We start from the raw sequence: 19,809 nt of genomic DNA, 5'->3' as shown, positions 1-19,809 counted from the left end.
AAATATGACATTTATAAACAACAGTGGGCAACGGGAACATTGACACCTGGCGAACAAACAAGCGGTTCCGAATCTGATTTCAGCGAAGGCGAACAAAGACGCCCTGGTCTACGCAGAATGTCTTTTTTAGACGAAATTCAACTGCTCTACCATGTGCAGCAAACGCCACAAAGCAGCAGCAGGGGCAGAGGACAATACCGAAATCGATCCAGAGGGAGAAGAACACAAGCTCCAGGAAACGCAAGCGCAAAACAAGACGCGGCAAACGCGGATGGAAGCAGATACAACCTCAGAGCCCGCACGATCAAGAGGAAGTAGAACAACAATCAACAGACACCCCCAACCTAGTAATAAATCTTTCTAAATACAATCCAACAGTAACAGAAACTAAATTACTAAATAAGGGGCTTTCCTTTTGTCCTGAAACTCATCATGACGCAACGGAAACTAAAATAGACCTGTACAAATATACAAGAAAGCTGAAATTGAAAAAATTCTTTGCCAAAAAAACATTCAACAAAACCAAATTGCCGGAAGATAACATTCCGAGTGAGACAAATCTAGAATACCGAACGTCGGAAGTTCCACAGCTAAGAGTGGCCTATGAACTGGCTAATGAAATAGAACAAATTGAAATCACAGACACCCAAGTACTAGATGAAATGAACATCCAATCCAACAAAAGACAACCAACGGATTTCAAACCCAAATCGAAATTTTGTCCGATCCTGTATCCAGGCAATAAAATTGATACTTTTTATGAACTGGTTACAAATGAGATTGAAGAAATGCCCAAGAATTACAGCAAAAAAAGAAAAGAAAACCTAACCATTGGCGAACGCCAAGCAATCTCTAGCCTAAAAAACAACGTCCAAATAGAAATAAAACCTGCGGACAAAGGCGGGAATATAGTGATCATGGATAAAGAACTTTATGTAGAGGAAGCAATGCGACAGTTAAAAAACACCAATAACTATACAGTACTAAATAAAAATCCAACCGAAGATATGAAATGTGAACTACAAATGAAGTTGAATGGCTGGTACTCAAATGGTCTCATCACAGACACAGAAAGAAAATTCCTAATGGTTGAGAATCCAATCCTCCCAACCATCTACTTTTTGCCAAAAGTACACAAGACCCTTAACAAGCCCCCAGGGAGGCCCATAATATCTAGCTGCGGGGGCTTGTATGAGAACGTATCCAGCTATGTGGATTACTTTATAGCCCCATTGGTACCAATCCTTAGCTCCTACATAAAAGACACGGGCGATTTTCTTCGCACCTTAATGGAAACTGAATGGCAACCAGACTACCAGCTAGTGACCATCGATGTGGTGTCATTGTACACGTCAATAAATCATGACATCGGCTTAACAGCAATAAAATATTTTTTGGACCAACAACCTATAACCCGGAGGCAACATTCAAAAATGATCATGGAAATGATCACGCTGTGTCTACATAACAACATCTTTCTCTTCAACAAAACCATCTACAAACAATGCTGTGGCACAGCTATGGGAGTTTCTTTTTCTCCAAGCTACGCGAATCTCACCATGGGTTGGTGGGAGAAGAGCGTGGCTTGGGGAGAGGAAAACGACCATCACATGGCTAAGGTAGCCCTTTGGCTACGCTTTATAGACGATTTGTTCCTCCTGTGGAAAGGTACTGAAAATGAATTCCTTACATTCTTCAATATCCTCAACCAGAACTCAGTGGGACTAAAGTTCACATACACTATCAGCCCCAAAGAAATCGTATTTTTAGACACAAAAGTGTATATAGCAGATGGCAAAATCCAAACAACTGTTCATAGAAAAGAAACCGCGACAAACAGTATTCTGCATGGGTTGAGCTTCCACCCACAGAAATTGATAAAAAGCATTCCGTATGGTGAGCTCCTACGGATGAGAAGAAACTGCTCTGAGGACAAAGAGATGGAATTGAAGTTCAAAGAAACAAAAGAACGTTTCAAACAGAGAGGATACAAACGAGCAGATCTGCATGCATGCGAAACAAGGGCAAGACGTAAATCAAGAGCAGATACCCTTATCAGCAAGCAAAACTCTACTGCCACACAAGAAGTTGAAGCTAATAAAACACCAGACCAACCCAGGATGATAATGACTTTCAGTAAAGAAAGCTATAAAATTCAAAAAGCGATGAAGAAGTACTGGCATGTACTACGCAAAGACCCAGACATTGGAACAACAATAGGAGACCATCCCCTTGTCTCCTACAGAAGGGCACGCAACTTAGCGGATGAGCTAACTCAGAGTCATTTTGAAATCAAGAAAACAGCATCCTGGCTTGACATTAGAAAACAAGGATTTAACAAATGCGCTATCTGCAAAGCGTGCAAAATAGGACGCAATATGAAAAGTCTCAAAGATGCGGCTGGAAAAAACTTCACAATCAAAAGTAATATCAACTGTGATTCGTCCTTTGTGGTGTACATGATCCAATGTTACTGTGGCAAATCCTACATCGGCAGCACAACGTGTTCTATAAAAACACGTATACTCCAACATATTCGAGCCATCCAGAATCATGACAACTCTTATGCCATTGCGAAACATCTTGCCAATCATGAGAACAAAACGTGGCAGGATGTGAGATATTTTGGACTCGCAATGATATCCCAACATGAAAGAAGTGGCAACCGTATTCAAAGACTGAGAAGGCTTGAATCAAAACTAATCATGAGGTTTAAAACCAAACAGCCCGCTGGCCTCAATGGCGATGAGGAACTTTATGTACACCTATAAGGAGCATTGCACAAACTGAATCTGCACCCAGCATAACATCAGCATCCTAGATCCCTCTTTTGACAACGCAAGACTATTATGAATTACTCCTACAATGTATAAAATGAGACCCTTATTGCTTATCACTGTCACTATAACTGAGTTGTATATTATTACTTTCACCTTGACAAGTTAATGTTGCCAGTTAATCTAAGCTAACATAAAAATGTCGTGAGTAGCTGAAAGCATTGGGGACGTAGGGCACTCAGCCCTTTATTGTCAAATGGAGTACTCTCCACACCAGTTACGCATTATAATCAACTCCCAGGTAAACAGAGAGTCGATTACACACGTACGTGTGCTCACGTGCGTCACAAAGCGCTATTGTCCTAGTTAACTGGGGACACGCTTTTTCATATGCAGTAACGCCAAACATCGCCCTGATGCTGCATAAACCCACGACATCTATATAAATGCGATGGCAATAACATTAGTGATAACTACATGTCCCAGCATGCCTCAAATAACAGGGGCGTGCTCAAAGGCCCAAATGTATAGAAATAATGAAGGGACCACACACAAGCTACCGTGAACACGAACTACGGTTCGAAACGCGTAGGTGTTTGTCACGTTTTGAAAATAAAGAAACTGCAACCAACATCAAGGCGAGTGCGGCGAGTTATTGGTACATATATATATATATATATATATATATATATATATATATATATCATCATATTATATACACAATATATTTTACTATTTCTAATTTATATTTACCATCCACTATTTACGTTGTCTAACTTTTTCCCATGATTATATCTAGCCAGAGTTAGACTTCCTAACATACCATGTCCACTATTCTCCTTTTCTCTTCTTAACACTGTCTTTTATTTCGTTTCTCCTATTTCCTCCCCTTTCCTTTCTTATGTGCAAGTTTTTTCTTCTTTATATTCTTTATATTATACTATATATGTTAAATCACTAGACTTGTATGGGACTTCTATGAAGTATTATATGAATGTATATACCTTTAATCTCAATAAAGAATTACGACACAAAGAAAACACTAACAGGAAAAACAAACACTTGTTTTTGCATAGCCTCACCTGGGCAACCAAGTTTTAAAGTATGGCATTACCATTTGGGTAGTTATCAAATATGCTATGTAAAAGCTACATGTGCATTGCCCTCTGTGCATAGAGCACATTCCACACTCAGAACAAGCATTTACAATGCAATGGTCTCGTCTTTGTTAAAGTTAGAGCTATTAGCATTGCTCATGACATTATTTTTGTTTTTAAAACATATAAATAAATGGCATTGTCATTTACAATGCCAATAGCTTAGTCTCTCGCAAATGCGAGACCTATTGCATTTGCACCCACACACACACACAAAGCCACACACACCCACCCACCCACACACACAGAGCCACACACACAGAGCCACAGCCTCACACACAGAGCCACACACAGCCACACACACACAGCCACACACACACACACACAGCCACACACACAGACAGAGCCCCACACACACATAGAGCCACACACACACACACACGGAGCTACACACACACTCACACTCAGAGCTACACACAGAGCCACACACCGAGCCACACACCGAGCCACACACACACACACACACAGCCACACACACAGAGCCACACACAGCCACACACACACACAGAGCCACACACACAGACAGAGCCACACTCACAGACAGAGCCACACTCACAGACAGAGCCACACTCACACACACAGACAGCCACACACACAGACAGAGCCCCCCACACACATAGAGCCACACACACACACTCAGAGCTACACACACACACTCAGAGCTACACACACATAGCAACACACAGAGCCACACACACACGCACAGAGCCACACACGCACACAAACACACACACAGAGCCACACACACAGAGCCAAACACACACCCAGCCAGCCGACGCTAGCCGAGACCTAAAAATGTCATGGCAAAAACTATATTTGCAGTGGCACTAGGTATAGAGTGTTATTCACTACCACCGTTCAGGGAAGGGAGGGACATCATGACCCTCTCGAGGCTTTGCCTCTCCAAGTCCCTCCCCCACTTTCATACTCAGATTATCAACATTGGAAAGATGACAGGATGAGCAGACCAACTAAGACCTGAATCTGTGACCACAAATTGGAACCTAGATCCTGAGAATAGGTGCATTAGTACAGTGAGACACTATAAAGTATCCAGTCCTCGTTTTTAATAGAAAAAGGACTTCAAATTGATTGAATCCAGCTATGAATCTAAATAATACTCATAAGGTAGAATGTACTTCAGAGGACATTTCAAGTTGGGACATTTCAATGTCCTCATCATCACTTCCACAGGCTGACTTTTGAAAGAAGCATGCTCCAGGAACTGTAATGTGATCTCAAGGCTCAGAGGTACACAGGAGGGAGGTTACAGACTGTTAGTCCAAACGTCAAATTTTAACAGAACACTACAAAACTCCTTTTAAGTCCACAGGGCCATGGCGGCGGCAGAAAAGCGATACAACTATTGTAAGGTAGGAAACTGGCCCCAGTGAGCGAGACTTGTGTTATATCTGTTCATACTTATGGCTTTTGCACAACATGTTATTTGAACTTCTTTAAGATCATAGACATCATTAACAAACAAATAATACACCTCAGGAGCGTTAACGGGGATTAAACGCTGCATTAAATGCTGAAAATAAAGTATAAAGCCTGGGACTCCTGCAGAAGGATGCTGCTGAGAAGAGCAGATTCATGTATACGCAACTCTGTATATGTACAGGGAAACCATAATTTAAAGAGGTATTGAAGGATAGCGAGTCTAGAAGCAACGGGACAGGTTCATGTCAAAAACTCCCTTCAGCTATATCACTTCAGAGGTAAGGTGACCTGGATTCATTTACATCCAAATAACAACACCAGGCAAAGGATAATCTACCCCGAAGAGATGTTGCTGCAGAATGTGCGCATTCCAATCCCCTAACTCCCACAGAATTTCCTGCCTTGAAATTCAAATACCTGAGTACAGAGCCCAAGAGGGGAAAAAGGCATTTTTCTTTCAGCCGCACAGCTATCCCTTTTCCAGACCTTTCACCACTTGTGAAAACACGGAGGCAAACCAAAACCAGCTAGGTAAACAAGCCAGGGAACCAAGGCCGGTCCGCACAACTACCAGGCGAAAGAAAGTTCAAATCAAGCCAAAAAACGTACCGTGGGCAGCATGGCACTGGCTCAGGCGGCGGATTACCTTCCTATTTTACAAATAAACGCTCCTCTCGGGCAGCTCCGGATAAGCACCGGGCTGCATTCCTTCCTCTGCGAGTCTGTGACATTTCTCCCCTCCGCCCCCCACTCCTCGCACGTGTTATCCCCTGCGCTCGCAGCCATAGTCTCAGCTACAAGCACCAAGTCCGGGAAAGCGCATTGTTAGGAAATCAAAGGCTGCCTATTTAATTTGCACACGTGCAAGCAATGGAGCTTCAAACATTTGTGCAACTTGGTGTCAAGAATAAGATGCACTTGTTTTTCTAGTTCCCGTGAACATGCGCCTTGTGACTGCATTGCGTCCACGTTACCCCGGCGTGTTCAGATCCCCCTGTCTCAATCCACCATGGAAGCCACCTACCTTCCCAGAGAAGCGAAGGCACAGCGCGGCGACCTCCTCAGCTGCAGGAAACACTGAACATTAAGCAGATGTGCATGGACGTGCCCGGCACGAGGGTCCAAGGGGGAGGGAGGAGACTGAGTAATTGGTGCGCTCCCCGCCGCCCTCGGAGGGAAGCTGCTGCTGCACGTGCTTTGCCATGCCGAGCTCTGGTGGGACTTTTAAATCTGCCAAACCCAAGCAAGCCAGGGAAAATGTAAACATGAGGGCAGAGGCGGGCTGTAACCAGGTTCAGTGAAATCTGAACTCCCGCGGCTCATGAACACCACCATCTTCCTCCGAGGTCATGCAGAAATGGCTCGGAGAAACTCCGTCATTTTCCGACTGGGGGCGTGTTTTTCTTTCTCTCCTCTTCCCATTGGCTGGAATGTAAAATTCCAGCCAATGGGTAGAGGAGAGAAAGAACCTAAAAACACGCCCCAAAATCTGAAAACGACGGGGCTTAAATTAAAGGCCAAGCCTCTTCTTCAATGGTTGGCCAGTATTTAGGAGGCCAGCCAATGGAGAAGAGGGGCGGGTTCAAGCCCCACTCTGGAAAACATAAGAACTCGCCAGCGAGACTGCGCAAGCGCAGCCTACGCAGGCCGAGACCTAAAAAGGAGCCACCATGGTTTGCAGCACCGCTTTACTGGATATATGCAACGCTGCAACAGCCTACCATGTACACATTTACAAAATATTATTTTGTGGTCATGCATGCTTTTCAGGAGGTGCAAGTAGGTCAAACAGTCTTCTTAAAAACAACATTTCATGTGTCTTTCGTTACTACTCCCAAAGCATTGCTTTTCAGTCTCTGCAGAGCATGCAAAGTACAGGTACACATGGAAAACATTCCTTACTGTAATGATCTACACTGTTGATAACTTTGATCATTGAGTTTATTCCATATGCAGAAGCCTTGTACTATCCTGCATCCTCCACTCTGTCTGCCTGACACCAACTGCTTCAACACAGATTCCTGCCCATCCATCATCACACCTACAGAACCCATACACCTACATAACAGCACGAGGCAGACTGATGGGGACAGACTAATGCAGAGATGCAGAACAGTAAGAGCATGCAACAGTATAACATAACAATACTAAATCCTACCACACATACCTTTAAACAAGTAGTGCTGTAGATTCACATGCACCCTTCTCGTCTTCCTGAAAGCAATCTCATGTAACATGTTTGATTAATAATATATATAGGCTTTACTTGCATTTTGGGTCCAGTTCACAGAGATATGACAGCTTTGCATCTTCACTCTAGTCGTTCTGGTGGTCTTTTGGAAAAACTCTTGGTATTTTGGGGTCACATTTGTGTGGATCCACACTACGTGTACACCTGATTTTAATCTATTATAATTCCTTTTGATTTTTGTTTTGTTTGTTTTTTGGGAGTTTTGACTCTGTTTGTAATAAAAACATAGTTACACCCCTTTCACTCTCCAAACCATTTTATGGCAAGGTTTGTGCTTAACCAAAACCAGAAATTAGTATGCTTTAAATAGAAAATAACCATGTGAAGCACGCACATACGAGCGCATTATTCAGGCCATTTATAAAACAAACAAAAAAAATGTTCAAATGTCACTTAAATTTGGATGCCAATGCACATTCCTGCACAGTCCTTACCACTACAATTTGTCACCCATCACCGTAACTATGGAATCACTGATACATGGTACACCTACCTAATATTATTAACTACGTTTATAAAAATAAAATACCTTTTGTATACCTCTTAAAAGAGCCGGTTTCCCACTAGCCTCACTCCTACTATGAATGTATGCCTAGAAAGACACTCACTTTCAAATACAATGCAAAATAAAAATAGGTCATGTTAATCTGAACTAGCATCCCTCAACACTCAAGGATCCCTATGCGTCTGAGTACTGTATGCACTTTCTTACACGACTACACATTCACCAATCACCCATATGATGGGTCCTTACCCATAAATGGTATAGAGTGTACAGAATTTAGGAGTATATTGTTACAATAGTTTTCATTTTGTCCTGTTAGCAGTGGTCATGGAAATAACAGTACAAGGTAACAAGCTATTCTGCTGGAATTTATTTACTGTTGTACATAAATCACATTAGTGCCTGTGCAGGTCACAGTCTGTACGAAAGCCAACGCGCTACTAGACCCAAGGCAACTGTTACTCGCTTATACCCAGCACGGTCTTGAAGTGGGCACCATGAAATTGTACTTGTGGGCCCTTTTGGCCTCTTTGCATTTACCAGACCAGCCTTCCTTGTTTAAATCTCCTTTTGTGATAGAGTTTGTTAAATATGTGTCTCACATATTCCCTCCCAAACCCTTCATGATGCCACAGTGGGATACTAATTTGGTCCTAACATTCCTGAAGTGTACCCCCTTTTAGCCAATGCGCAGCTGGTTGTTGCGTCTGCTGACTCTCTTCCTGATTGTGATTACTTTAGCTCATAACATGAGTGATCTTGGGGCGCTCTCACCTGTTTCTGTCACAAACTGGTGTTGGGGATCAATGGTGGCCGTCTTATCTGAAGTACTGTGTGGAGAAGTGTGGCTCAATGGTTAGAGCGGCAGACCCTGATGCAGAGGTCTAGCCCGGGACCAGGGTTCAATTCCTCGCCTCGGCGGGTCCTGGGCTCAAAAATTCCTTGGACCTGATAATTCTCGCCTCGGTGCCTATTCCAATCATGGAGTCCCACTCTGCAACTCTGGGCAATAGCTTGCTTAATCTCCACAACGGCCCCCACAACGCTAAGGATGCCTGGCCTCCACCTTGTGGGTGCCCAGGAGTGGACGCCTCACAGGGAAAGCCAGGATGGGTTCCACAGCGGTATTCATACAAGTGCCTTGAGACCCTTGCGGGTGAGTAGTGCGCTATACAAGTATCAATTTACATTTACAATTTACATTTACTGAAGCCTTTTCATGTTGGACAAACAATCACAGTCCTAATGTTCTTTGTCCCGCCTCACCCTTTGAAAGAGGCGGAGAGTGTCCATTGACAGGGTCACTAAAGTGCCTTGAGCTTTTACATTGGTCGCACAAAAGACTATTCAGTGGACAATCTGATTTTTATGGGATTCACTGGTGCTAAGAAAGGTAAGCCATGCAGAAAGTTACACTGAAAGGTGAATGGTCCTCTGTGTTAAGATCTGCTCTGCATTGACCAAAAAGGAGCCTCTGGAAAGACTTGGGGATCATTCTACCAAGTCAAAACTGCCACCACTGCGTGGCACGCGTAGTGCCTGTTCTGGGCATCTGCCAGGCCACGGCCTGGGCTTTACTTGACCGATTCACGAAGTACTACTGTCTTGACAGTCTGGTCCCATGGTAGGTGCATTTCACCCGTTTGGTCCTGTAGGACGTTTTGGCCTGAACCCACTCCACAGACCATCCTCTTTGGTGGTACTGCTATGGGACCTATCCTAAAGGTGAGGAATCCGCAGTTAGAAGTATATACCAGAAAAAAACAGTTACTTGCCTTTTGTTAACTCGCTTTCTGGCGGATACTCTACCTGCAGATTCCTCCCTGCCCTCCCACCTCCCCGTTCTGTGGAGTCGCATCTTTTGAACATCTACAAAGGTCGCAAATTTCAAATCAGCGCACTGTTACCTCCAGTAGTGTTTTACTCCACAGCCAATGGCTCAAAAGAGTCAAGCAAGAAACCTTTGTGTGCATGGAGGGGTGAAGATTACATGCGGCTCCGCTTTGTCATTGCCAGGGCGGAACAAAGCCAACACAGAGCTGCATGATGTCATATAGTGGCGCATGAGAGTACTGCTGAGAATATTCTAATGGTGAGGATACTGCTGTTAGATGGAATATACACCAGAAAAAGCTTTTCTCAAAGGTATGCAACTTTTTCTTTAGAAATAAACAGTGGTGGCTAGGTTATCATTGGTGAATTTTCCTCTTTCTGTTGATATGGCTGATAATTATTGTGAGAGCTCATGGTTTTATATTTATTGGTTCAGAAAAGGGGGTGGTGATGAACAGAGTGTCTGAATTAAGCAGACCACTCTTACCCAGTCCAAAGATCAGGGCTTGATCCATCACCGTTTTTTAGCTCACTGCACCATCCCAGCTCAGAACTTGGCTATATGCAAATTAGTCTGACCCTGGCCCAGTGCATCATGGGAACAGGGCAGACCAAACTACCAAGCCAATTCTTATACTGGGACTAATTTGCATACAGCCAGGTTCTGAAACTGGGATGGTGCAGTGAGCTAAAAAACGGTGTTGGATCTAGCCCTGATCTCTTGACTGGGTGAGAGTTTTCTGCTTCATTCAGAGACTCTGTCCCTCACCACCCCTTGTTGTAAATATTTTTGTCCACCCTAAGCGTGGAAGGGCATACTCAGACATGAGTCCCTTGCTCATTGCACCATCAGGATTCAAGCAAACCGGGCCGAAGACGGCTGTAATGCCAGAAACCGGTCCCCGGGAGCTTGTTTCCTTCCCAGTGTAAGAATTGGCTTTTGTAGTTTGGTTTGCCCTGTTCCCATCATGCACTGGGACAGGTACAGACTAATTTGCATACAGCCAGGTTCTGAAACTGGGATGGTGCAGTGAGCTAAAAAACGGTGTTGGATCTAGCCCTGATCTCTTGACTGGGTGAGAGTTTTCTGCTTCATTCAGAGACTCTGTCCCTCACCACCCTTTGTTGTAAATATTTTTGTCCACCCTAAGCGTGGAAGGGCATACTCAGACATGAGTCCCTTGCTCATTGCACCATCAGGATTCAAGCAAACCGGGCCGAAGACGGCTGTAATGCCAGAAACCGGTCCCCGGGAGCTTGTTTCCTTCCCAGTGTAAGAATTGGCTTTTGTAGTTTGGTTTGCCCTGTTCCCATCATGCACTGGGACAGGCACAGACTAATTTGCATACAGCCAGGTTCTGAAACTGGGATGGTGCAGTGAGCTAAAAAAACGGTGTTGGATCTAGCCCTGATCTCTTGACTGGGTGAGAGTTTTCTGCTTCATTCAGAGACTCTTTCCCTCACCACCCCTTGTTGTAAATATTTTTGTCCACCCTAAGCGTGGAAGGGCATACTCAGACATGAGTCCCTTGCTCATTGCACCATCAGGATTCAAGCAAACTGGGCCGAAGCCGGCTGTAATGCCAGAAACCGGTCCCCGGGAGCTTGTTTCCTTCCCAGTGTAAGAATTGGCTTTTGTAGTTTGGTTTGCCCTGTTCCCATCATGCACTGGGACAGGAACAGACTAATTTGCATACAGCCAGGTTCTGAAACTGGGATGGTGCAGTGAGCTAAAAAACGGTGTTGGATCTAGCCCTGATCTCTTGACTGGGTGAGAGTTTTCTGCTTCATTCAGAGACTCTGTCCCTCACCACCCCTTGTTGTAAATATTTATATTTATTGGAGCATGTTGGAAAAAATGTGTATTAACCCGATTAGCTGACACTTTTACTGCTTTGCCCAGTTGTTAATTTGTATTTCCACCCTCACGTTTCCTGAAGTAGGAGAAGTTCATGGGTTTCTCCTCTGTAAGCAAGATCCAAATGAATACGTACAGTAGTTAAAAAAAAAAAAAAAGCTGTTATAAAGTTCTCACAGTGAAATACTGGAAATGAAGAGATTACAGTCAAAATGTTTCCAGTGTTTTAATGGCATCCATGGTTAATTGGCTTCCTTTGATTTCTAGGTACGAATTACGACTACATCCGAGAGTTTAAAAGGAGCACGGGATCTTGGAACCACACCAAACCTTTGTTACCGTCAGATCTGCGCCGCACAGGCTGCGCCGCCTTACGTATTGCAAACTGCAAACTTTTCCGTTTGCAGCTTAAACAAGGGCTGTTCCGTATCCGTGTCCCATCTCCATGAGGACCCCCAACCGAGGAAACATGGTGACAGACAGTACAAGCCAGAAACTTCAGATCCCAACATGTCTTTCCGTGGGGGAAGCAGAGACACTGCATCTGATATGTATCCTATGGACTGTGCTTGGGTATGCGAAAGCTCATTTCATTCAAGGCTGAAAACCGTGAGCTGTTTCTGTGGGTGGTGGGTCTGGCTCGGGAGCTAGCTAGAGTGAAATGTCCCTCTGCCACAGTTGTCTACAAATGTACTGATGGGTAGTTCAGGGATTGGTGAGAGTCTGCAAACCTATAATGATAAGTATTTAGACAGATGTATAACACAAGAGTGCAATTTCCCACAAGGGACTTTATATACTAATGTAGATAGCTTTAATGCATAAAAAATGCTGTATGCATTTACTGTCTCTAGGTTACTAGAGGACACTTTTGTTCTGCTGTTAAGAGAGTTGGATCAATACATATTTGGGTCTATGCTCACACCTTACCATTTGTATCAAATTGGGACTGCGTACACATATTTTTAATTGAGAAATAATCAGATTAATAGTCAAAAGCATGGGTCAGGCACACAGGCTGATGGGGCCCAAAACCTCACTTTCTACAAAGCAGTTACAGAGCATTGCATATCGGTTCCCCCCTTTCCCACTGTACAAAGAAGGGATGCTGACAAAACCCAGCAGTACTGTGGCTCAGCAGGATACGGGCAAGGGTATTTGGTGCCAATCTAGCCGCCAATCTGGTTGGACAAATTAATTGTTTTACGAATGTATGCACTGTTTACCTTATCAGTCTGTGTGTGTTAACCTATGCAACGAAACACTGTGATGCTCATGGTTGGCTAATTTTAAATGAAAGCTATTTGTACAGATCTCTGCATTTGAAAGAGTAAGGTAGACATTACCTTTCTGTATTTTTGAAGGAAATATAAGGAACAGAAGTCCAAAATTACAGAAACTAGTTCGATTCAAACTCGCAAGAATCTTGTGAGTCTAAAACGACCTAAGATTTCGGGGCAATTGTCTAGAAAGGTAATTATTTGTGTTACTCAAGTGTCTTATTTGTCCTGACCAAAGTATTTCGAGCGGTTCCTGCCAACCATGCCAATAGTATTCGAAACCTGGAAATACTCCTTTTCATCTTAAAATCTTGCAGGTCTGGTTCAAACTTACAGGAAGTTGTATGCTTCTCTTAGATTCTGAATGTCTCTCTGAATCTAAATGGCTACAATGCAGCCATCTGACCTGACCAATCAGACACCAGATTTTGTGTTGACATTTTTCATACAGTGGGTGTCAGGTTTTAAGGTGGAAGAATGCTGGTTCCGTTAAGTTCCCATGGGGCACAGGGTCAGAGCTGATTTGCATATCGCCATTGTCTAACCCAGGGTGGTGTGGAGTGCAAAAAAACGATGGATTAGGACCCAGATCTTTTGACTGGGTTGAATGTGTGACATTGATCCTCATTCGGTCCATCACCTGTTGTTTTTGCAAACTCGCTATAAGTGTACTGGGGATGCCCAGACGTGGGTCCCAGGCACTCCACACCACTGGAGTCAAGCTAGCCGGGCTGATGAGAGGTGTTACCTCGAATCCGGTCCTCGGATGCTTGATTCCGTTCTGGGAAGGACATGGCTTTTGTAGTTCGGACTGGACTGTTCCCATGGGGCACAGGGTCAGAGCTGATTTGCATATCGCCATTGTCTAACCCAGGGTGGTGTGGAGTGCAAAAAAACGATGGATTAGGACCCAGATCTTTTGACTGGGTTGAATGTGTGACATTGATCCTCATTCGGTCCATCACCTGTTGTTTTTGCAAACCCGTTAAGTATTTCGCCAAAGATTGTTTGTCTTTTGATTAATTTTGCACAAAGGGGCCATAGCCTTCACAGTGGGGACAATAGTGTATCATAACTTTGCCTTTTACCTGTTATGTTTTTTTAAAGAAACTTAGGGTAAGCACTTTAGTGTTTCGCATCAGTAGAGCTGCTAGATCAAAAAACGAATCCTTCAGAGTGTGCTGAAATGACGTTTGCACGACATGCTCCCATGATGACCATTTATTTGTCATTGCCTATTAAAAATAGAGATAAGTTTAAAAATACGATTAGGGATATCAATATAAAAATATTGTGAATCTTTTTGTAACTTTAGAACATTTAGAAATAAGTTATGGTGATTAGAATAAAAAAGTGTTTTCTAGATTGTATTACAAAAAGAGGTCTGTTTAATAAGTACGAACTTAAATCAAGGATGATAGCAACTATCAATAAGTGACATGTTATTGGAAGGGTTTCAGTATATTGACCTTCGGGTGGCAAACAGTTCACGGTGCAGGCACACCAATTATTCATCCTGTGAACCACCTTTAAAGCAATGTATGACCTACCATTGACTGCAAGTATGTGGTATGTTCTTGCCTAGCATGTTAAATCTTAGGAGGGCGTAGATGATGATGATAACACTACATTGCTTCCCATCGCTGTACATTATCTTCAACCATTCTTTTTCTCCTACCCTTAAAAGGGCGTTGAACCTAACTCTACATTGAAGAGATGCACTTGCAGTAACCCACGTGTAGATGTGTGTTCACCACGTACATTAAGTTTGTGTTACTGCACATTAGTGTCACCATGAGCTGAGACTTGGCTGCTGCAGATTCTGGCAGTTATTCAATCTCTGCTCACACATTTTTAGAATTAATAGAGCCATTTTCTGTCCCCCTAGCTCAGCTTTTTTGCCAACGTGTCACCTGCTGGGCTTCATCACTTGAATTGCAGTTTAGCAGAACCAGTTTTTGGGCTTCCCGATTTTGTTATTTCACTGCATGCCTAGACCTGTGGCAGTTTTTGAAGTGCAAGAAAGGCCAGAAAGATTAGCTTTCATAGTAGGCCTTCGGTTGATCTACTAAATTACGTAGGCATTATCTAGTTGAGCTACCTCTGTAGGAAGGCTGATGAGGAATTGAGCTACCAAAATTAAATTTGGGTCAAAGCTAGCCTAATCCATCGTATTTCATTGTATAAAATCTTTCAAATACTTGCATCCTCATGGTATTTGATGGTTTGGATTAGACTACCATCTAATTTTATGGTGATGTGCCCATTTTCTGTGCTCCCAGTTTGTATCATTAAAATGGATCTGCCATTTTGCATCAAAAAAATATGTCCATGTGATGAGTGTCCCTAACTTAGAAGCCAAATGATTGCCCCCTGTGTGCACCGTGCAGCAAAGCTGGAACCATCTATTCGAACAGTTACTGTGCAATGGAAGGATTTGTGAACAGGCACACAACAAAAGTAGTTGATACTGCGTTGATTTGCCAAACTATCATTCCCATGTATTCAGATGTCTGGATTCACTATTTCTGTAAGTCTGCTATTGAGGGTTGATGTTAGTGCTTGAGAGGGCACTCACCGCTTCTTCCAAGGTCTTTTCTTGGACAAGAAAATGTCTAGTGATGTAATTTGTGCCGAGGATTGACCACCATGTAATTGTTTACTGACAGTTTAATCAATAATGCCATTGTGTCGAAGGCTCACATTGCGTTATGTGTTCCATTTGAAGTATTGGCCTCTATATGAAGTTCCTGGTATCCTGTATTTGCACTTTTCAGCATCACCCCCACCGCAATCTCTGCATTAAACCGGATAGTGAGTGTTCAATGTCTCTGATGGACGCCTGTGGCTGAGGAAAAATCTCATTTAAAGATGCATAGCCTTGCCAGTCGGTATTGTTGTTAGATTTTGTTTGCAAGCGTTTTAGCTAAGAAGGGGATTTTCCTCACTGGAAATGTGCATACACACAGCCAATGGTTAGCCATTGATTTGGTGGAGATGTCAATTACATTTTGCAGTGAAGAGAGTGAAGTGCATCATATCATAAGCTAAGTTGCACCTCAGCGCCGATTTAATTTCTCTATTTTTTTTACCCTGATGCAGAAATGCAGTCTTAAATGGAAGTACCACTCAGTGGTAAAAAAAAAAGAAACCGTTAAAGATTTCTAAGAAATCTTACACTGTTTTGAACTAATTCAGCACTTTCCATGTTGATACAGACGTTGTGTCAATCGCTTTAACTATAAAGTGCCTGTGGGAACTGAGTTTTAGTAGTGTCAGTAACTGCACTGTTTGTGGACATAAGCAGAAGAGCAGCACAATGTGTGTTGCTTTGTCATCATGATGTAAACCACTTTAAAGATGTTAATACGTCTTTTACTCCATTCTACACTCGTTCTGAGAAGCTATGGGCCTTTTAGTGATAGCATCATCATGACTGACTGAGAAAAGAATGTGTTTGGATGCATTTCTGTTCTCACTCCAGTCGGTGTGCGATGGCATGGCTAAAAGCAAGAGGGGCTTGTCCATGTGTGCCGAGTGTCCAAATCCATGTCTTGTTGTATAAGAGTATAACTACATCTGGAACAGTAGTAGCCACGTGTTCAAAGTTCTTATCATAGTAGTTCTGTCTCTGCCTGTTGTGGCAATGCAAACTTCTAAAATCTTTATTTTGGTTTTGCACTGGCTTTTCCAGAGCCTGGACTCCAGGCACAGACTTTGACTTTCTGTTTAAGAAGGCTGTAAATGTTTAGATCCTTAATATTTTAAAATGTATTGTGTGCGAGGTAATACCAACAAAGTGTATGTGTTAATAGACGAGATTTATCTGTTCTAGTATTCCCGAGTATCATTATCAGCACGTCCTATTATCCTCCTGTGTGAGTCAAGTAAAGGTGATATTAGATTGCTGCAGGTGGAAATAGCAAGCCAAATTTCTAGGAATCATAAACACGTATTATTTTACATTACCTTCTTTCAATGTTTTATATTCTAGGGAATGGGTAATAGTGAGCAGTGCCACGTGGTTTATTGTAATGGTTTTTTTCCGAGTGCATCATTGGTTATTTGCAAATTATTCTAATATAACAAGCATTTTGAGAAAATAACCAAAAAGGCAAAATAGAACTTGACATGCTGACTTGATGAAAAAGAGAAAATCTTAGCTTACTTAACAAATAGTACAAACGCAATTCTCAGTAGAAATGTACCAGCTGTCAGATAAAACTAACTTAATTATTTATATTCTCAGGAACCTCTGCTAAACAAAAAAATATCCTATAGCCTATTTTTCATTTTCACTTTCAAGCAGGCAGATTGCTTGATCTACATTTGAGCAAGTAGAGTACGACCTATATTGATGGTAAGAGAAAGAAATCCCTGGAAATCAATCATACCATCCATAGCAATTTGTAATCCAATAGTAAGAGAAACTAAGAATACAGATTGGCTTGGAATTAATTGTACCAGAAGAACCCCCACCAATATTCCTGGATGTTTGGGGAGAGGGGTGACATTTGGCACAACTTGCCTTAGAACCTACATCTGGAGGAGCTGCATTCTTACAATTTGGGAAGCACTGTAACAGTGTAGTGTATGATAAAGATTTTTTTCTTATGGTGTTGTAGTCGCTTGTTAGATGGCTCCTACCTAATCTTCATGTACAGGCGTTATCAATCCAATCCAGCAGTCATAGTAACTATTCTCATCGCAATTTGGAGTCCAGTAGCTGTGGTGGATCTATCATCAAACAAATGTTGGGTAAATACAAAACGTGGTCGATAGTGATGCGCTGCTCCTGGAGGTTATTATACAAAGTATCATACCCTCATATTGTGGTCTACAACAAACAAATCCACAAGCACATGGAAAGCCAGCTACTGAGATGTGAAGCACCCTTTGGATTTCAGGGAAAAAAGCTTCACATATTTCTGGGCACTTAGCATAATTTGAAACACTTTAATACCTATTGGTACTTGCTTAATCCGTAAAGGACAATATACAAGAGTCCAAGTGCTTGAACAAATCAAGGACCAGATATAGTGGCAAAGATCTAACCGAAACAAAACCACTTTGCAAAGTAACCATTCTGATAATATATTACATCCGACAATTGGTGATAAAAGGATATTACATTCCCCATTTTTTTAGCACAGTGCTTTAATACTTGGTCACAGTTAGACTGATGATGATAAGTTCCTTCGAGACCTTAAATCCGAAGTACTTCTTCTCCACAATCCTTCACCTTTCCATTTTGGATCAAAACACATTTCTCCTCATCCTTCAACTCGGAGCTACGGCCCCCTGTTTCAGACCCCTCTCCAATGGTTGTTTAGATCTGCCCTGATTTACCTAAGACATCGGTGACGCCTTACTAGCTTTGTGAGCTTAAGCATGCCTAGGACTCCATCTTTGGTGCTGCGCCGGATCCCTCTGGAGCGCCTTCTAGTCTTAAGGATCCTGGAGACCACTTGTTGGGTTACCACTGGTAAATCCATCCCAATAGTCAATTTCACCACTCGACCTTCCTTTGAGGCCAGCCCCTCCCCCAACCCCAGCACCACCAGCTTCAGTCTTCGCATTATCCCAGATGCCGCAACCCGAGTTCTCAGTGTCAGCTCCGATGTCACTAGCACTGGCACATAGCAGATAGCTTTATAGGATTCAAAGGCCACAGCTTTCCCACCTTTAGCCTTACTCATGCCCCAAAACCTCACAATAACAATTTTATGATGACTGTGATGATGGCACCCCCTGTGATGATGAGAACCTTTTCCAGACTTACAGGAGGCCAGTGGGCTGGACACCTCACCAGACATTGGCTTATCCTCCCCGAACCAAAATATGGTGACAGAGGAATCTGCGTCCTTCATAGCAATCCTAAGGAGAGCGTCAGAAATGTTGGACTTCACCCTGCCTACTGCACAGGTGCTTAACCCTAGGCAAACAAATAAAGAAGCTACTGCCCTTTAAAGTAGCCCTCATGGACGTTCTGGTGGGCACCTAGACAAAGGCAGGATTTTGCTCGCCAATTAATAGGCAAGTAGCAAGGTGGTATTGGCTCAATCCTAGAGATCCAGATTTTCTCCTCCAACATACTACTCTGGAGACCTTGGTAGTGTAGGTATCCACAGGTCATCTCAACTCGAATGCATTCCCAACAACGCCACCTGAAATCAAAGAAAATTGAGGCATTCACAAAATCGATGCTTTCTTGTGTAACCGTGAGCTTGCGTCCGCCAATTCATGTTGCCTACGAGGCAGATACTCTCATGCATTACAGAACAGAGTAGCAAATATCTTGCCAGCTGTTCCAGATGACGTCCATCAAACCCTACAGCGGATGGTCAGAATTCTGTGAAGTATTCCATTAATTCAGGTCTGGACACGATCCATTGATTTGGCAGAGCAGTTAGAACCGCATTGCGATTTGACGCCATGTCTGGATTTGCTCCACGGTCTTCTCTCTAGACCTAGCCCTGACGGTTTGACAGACCTCCTAACATCTTTACCCCTTCTAAGGCTTCGGGAGGGGATAACAGCAGCGATAGCGTCACCAGACCTCTCAGCCCTTTTGGGGTAGAGGTCAGGGGTCAAGCTGACAGCATCCAGGACCCTAGGGGCAATGCTCCACCCAAACCCCCATTCACCCTCCCTCTTCCCCGATGCTGCAAAACAATTTTAATATGCTCTCTGCAGGCCACAATC

The 19,809-nt window shown here is 43.1% G+C and overlaps 1 protein-coding gene across 1 annotated transcript in view; it reads left to right on the top strand.

Annotated features, from left to right (window-relative positions):
- Positions 1–16,255, top strand: part of GAN (gigaxonin) — a 307,857-nt gene extending 291,602 nt beyond the window's left edge. Inside the window, exons 11-12 of the mRNA XM_086945082.1 lie at positions 12,092–13,597; positions 14,095–16,255. Of these exons, the coding sequence (XP_086801208.1) occupies positions 12,092–12,273 (182 nt within the window). The 3' untranslated portion in view covers positions 12,274–13,597; positions 14,095–16,255. The remainder of the gene's footprint in view (positions 1–12,091; positions 13,598–14,094) is intronic.
- The last annotated feature ends 3,554 nt before the right edge of the window (positions 16,256–19,809 follow it).

This window comes from Lissotriton vulgaris, chromosome 12 (assembly GCF_964263255.1).
Source record: "Lissotriton vulgaris chromosome 12, aLisVul1.2, whole genome shotgun sequence".
NCBI lineage: Eukaryota > Metazoa > Chordata > Amphibia > Caudata > Salamandridae > Lissotriton > Lissotriton vulgaris.
Note: the sequence above shows the minus strand (reverse complement) of the source record. Positions and strands in the feature narration are given on the sequence as shown.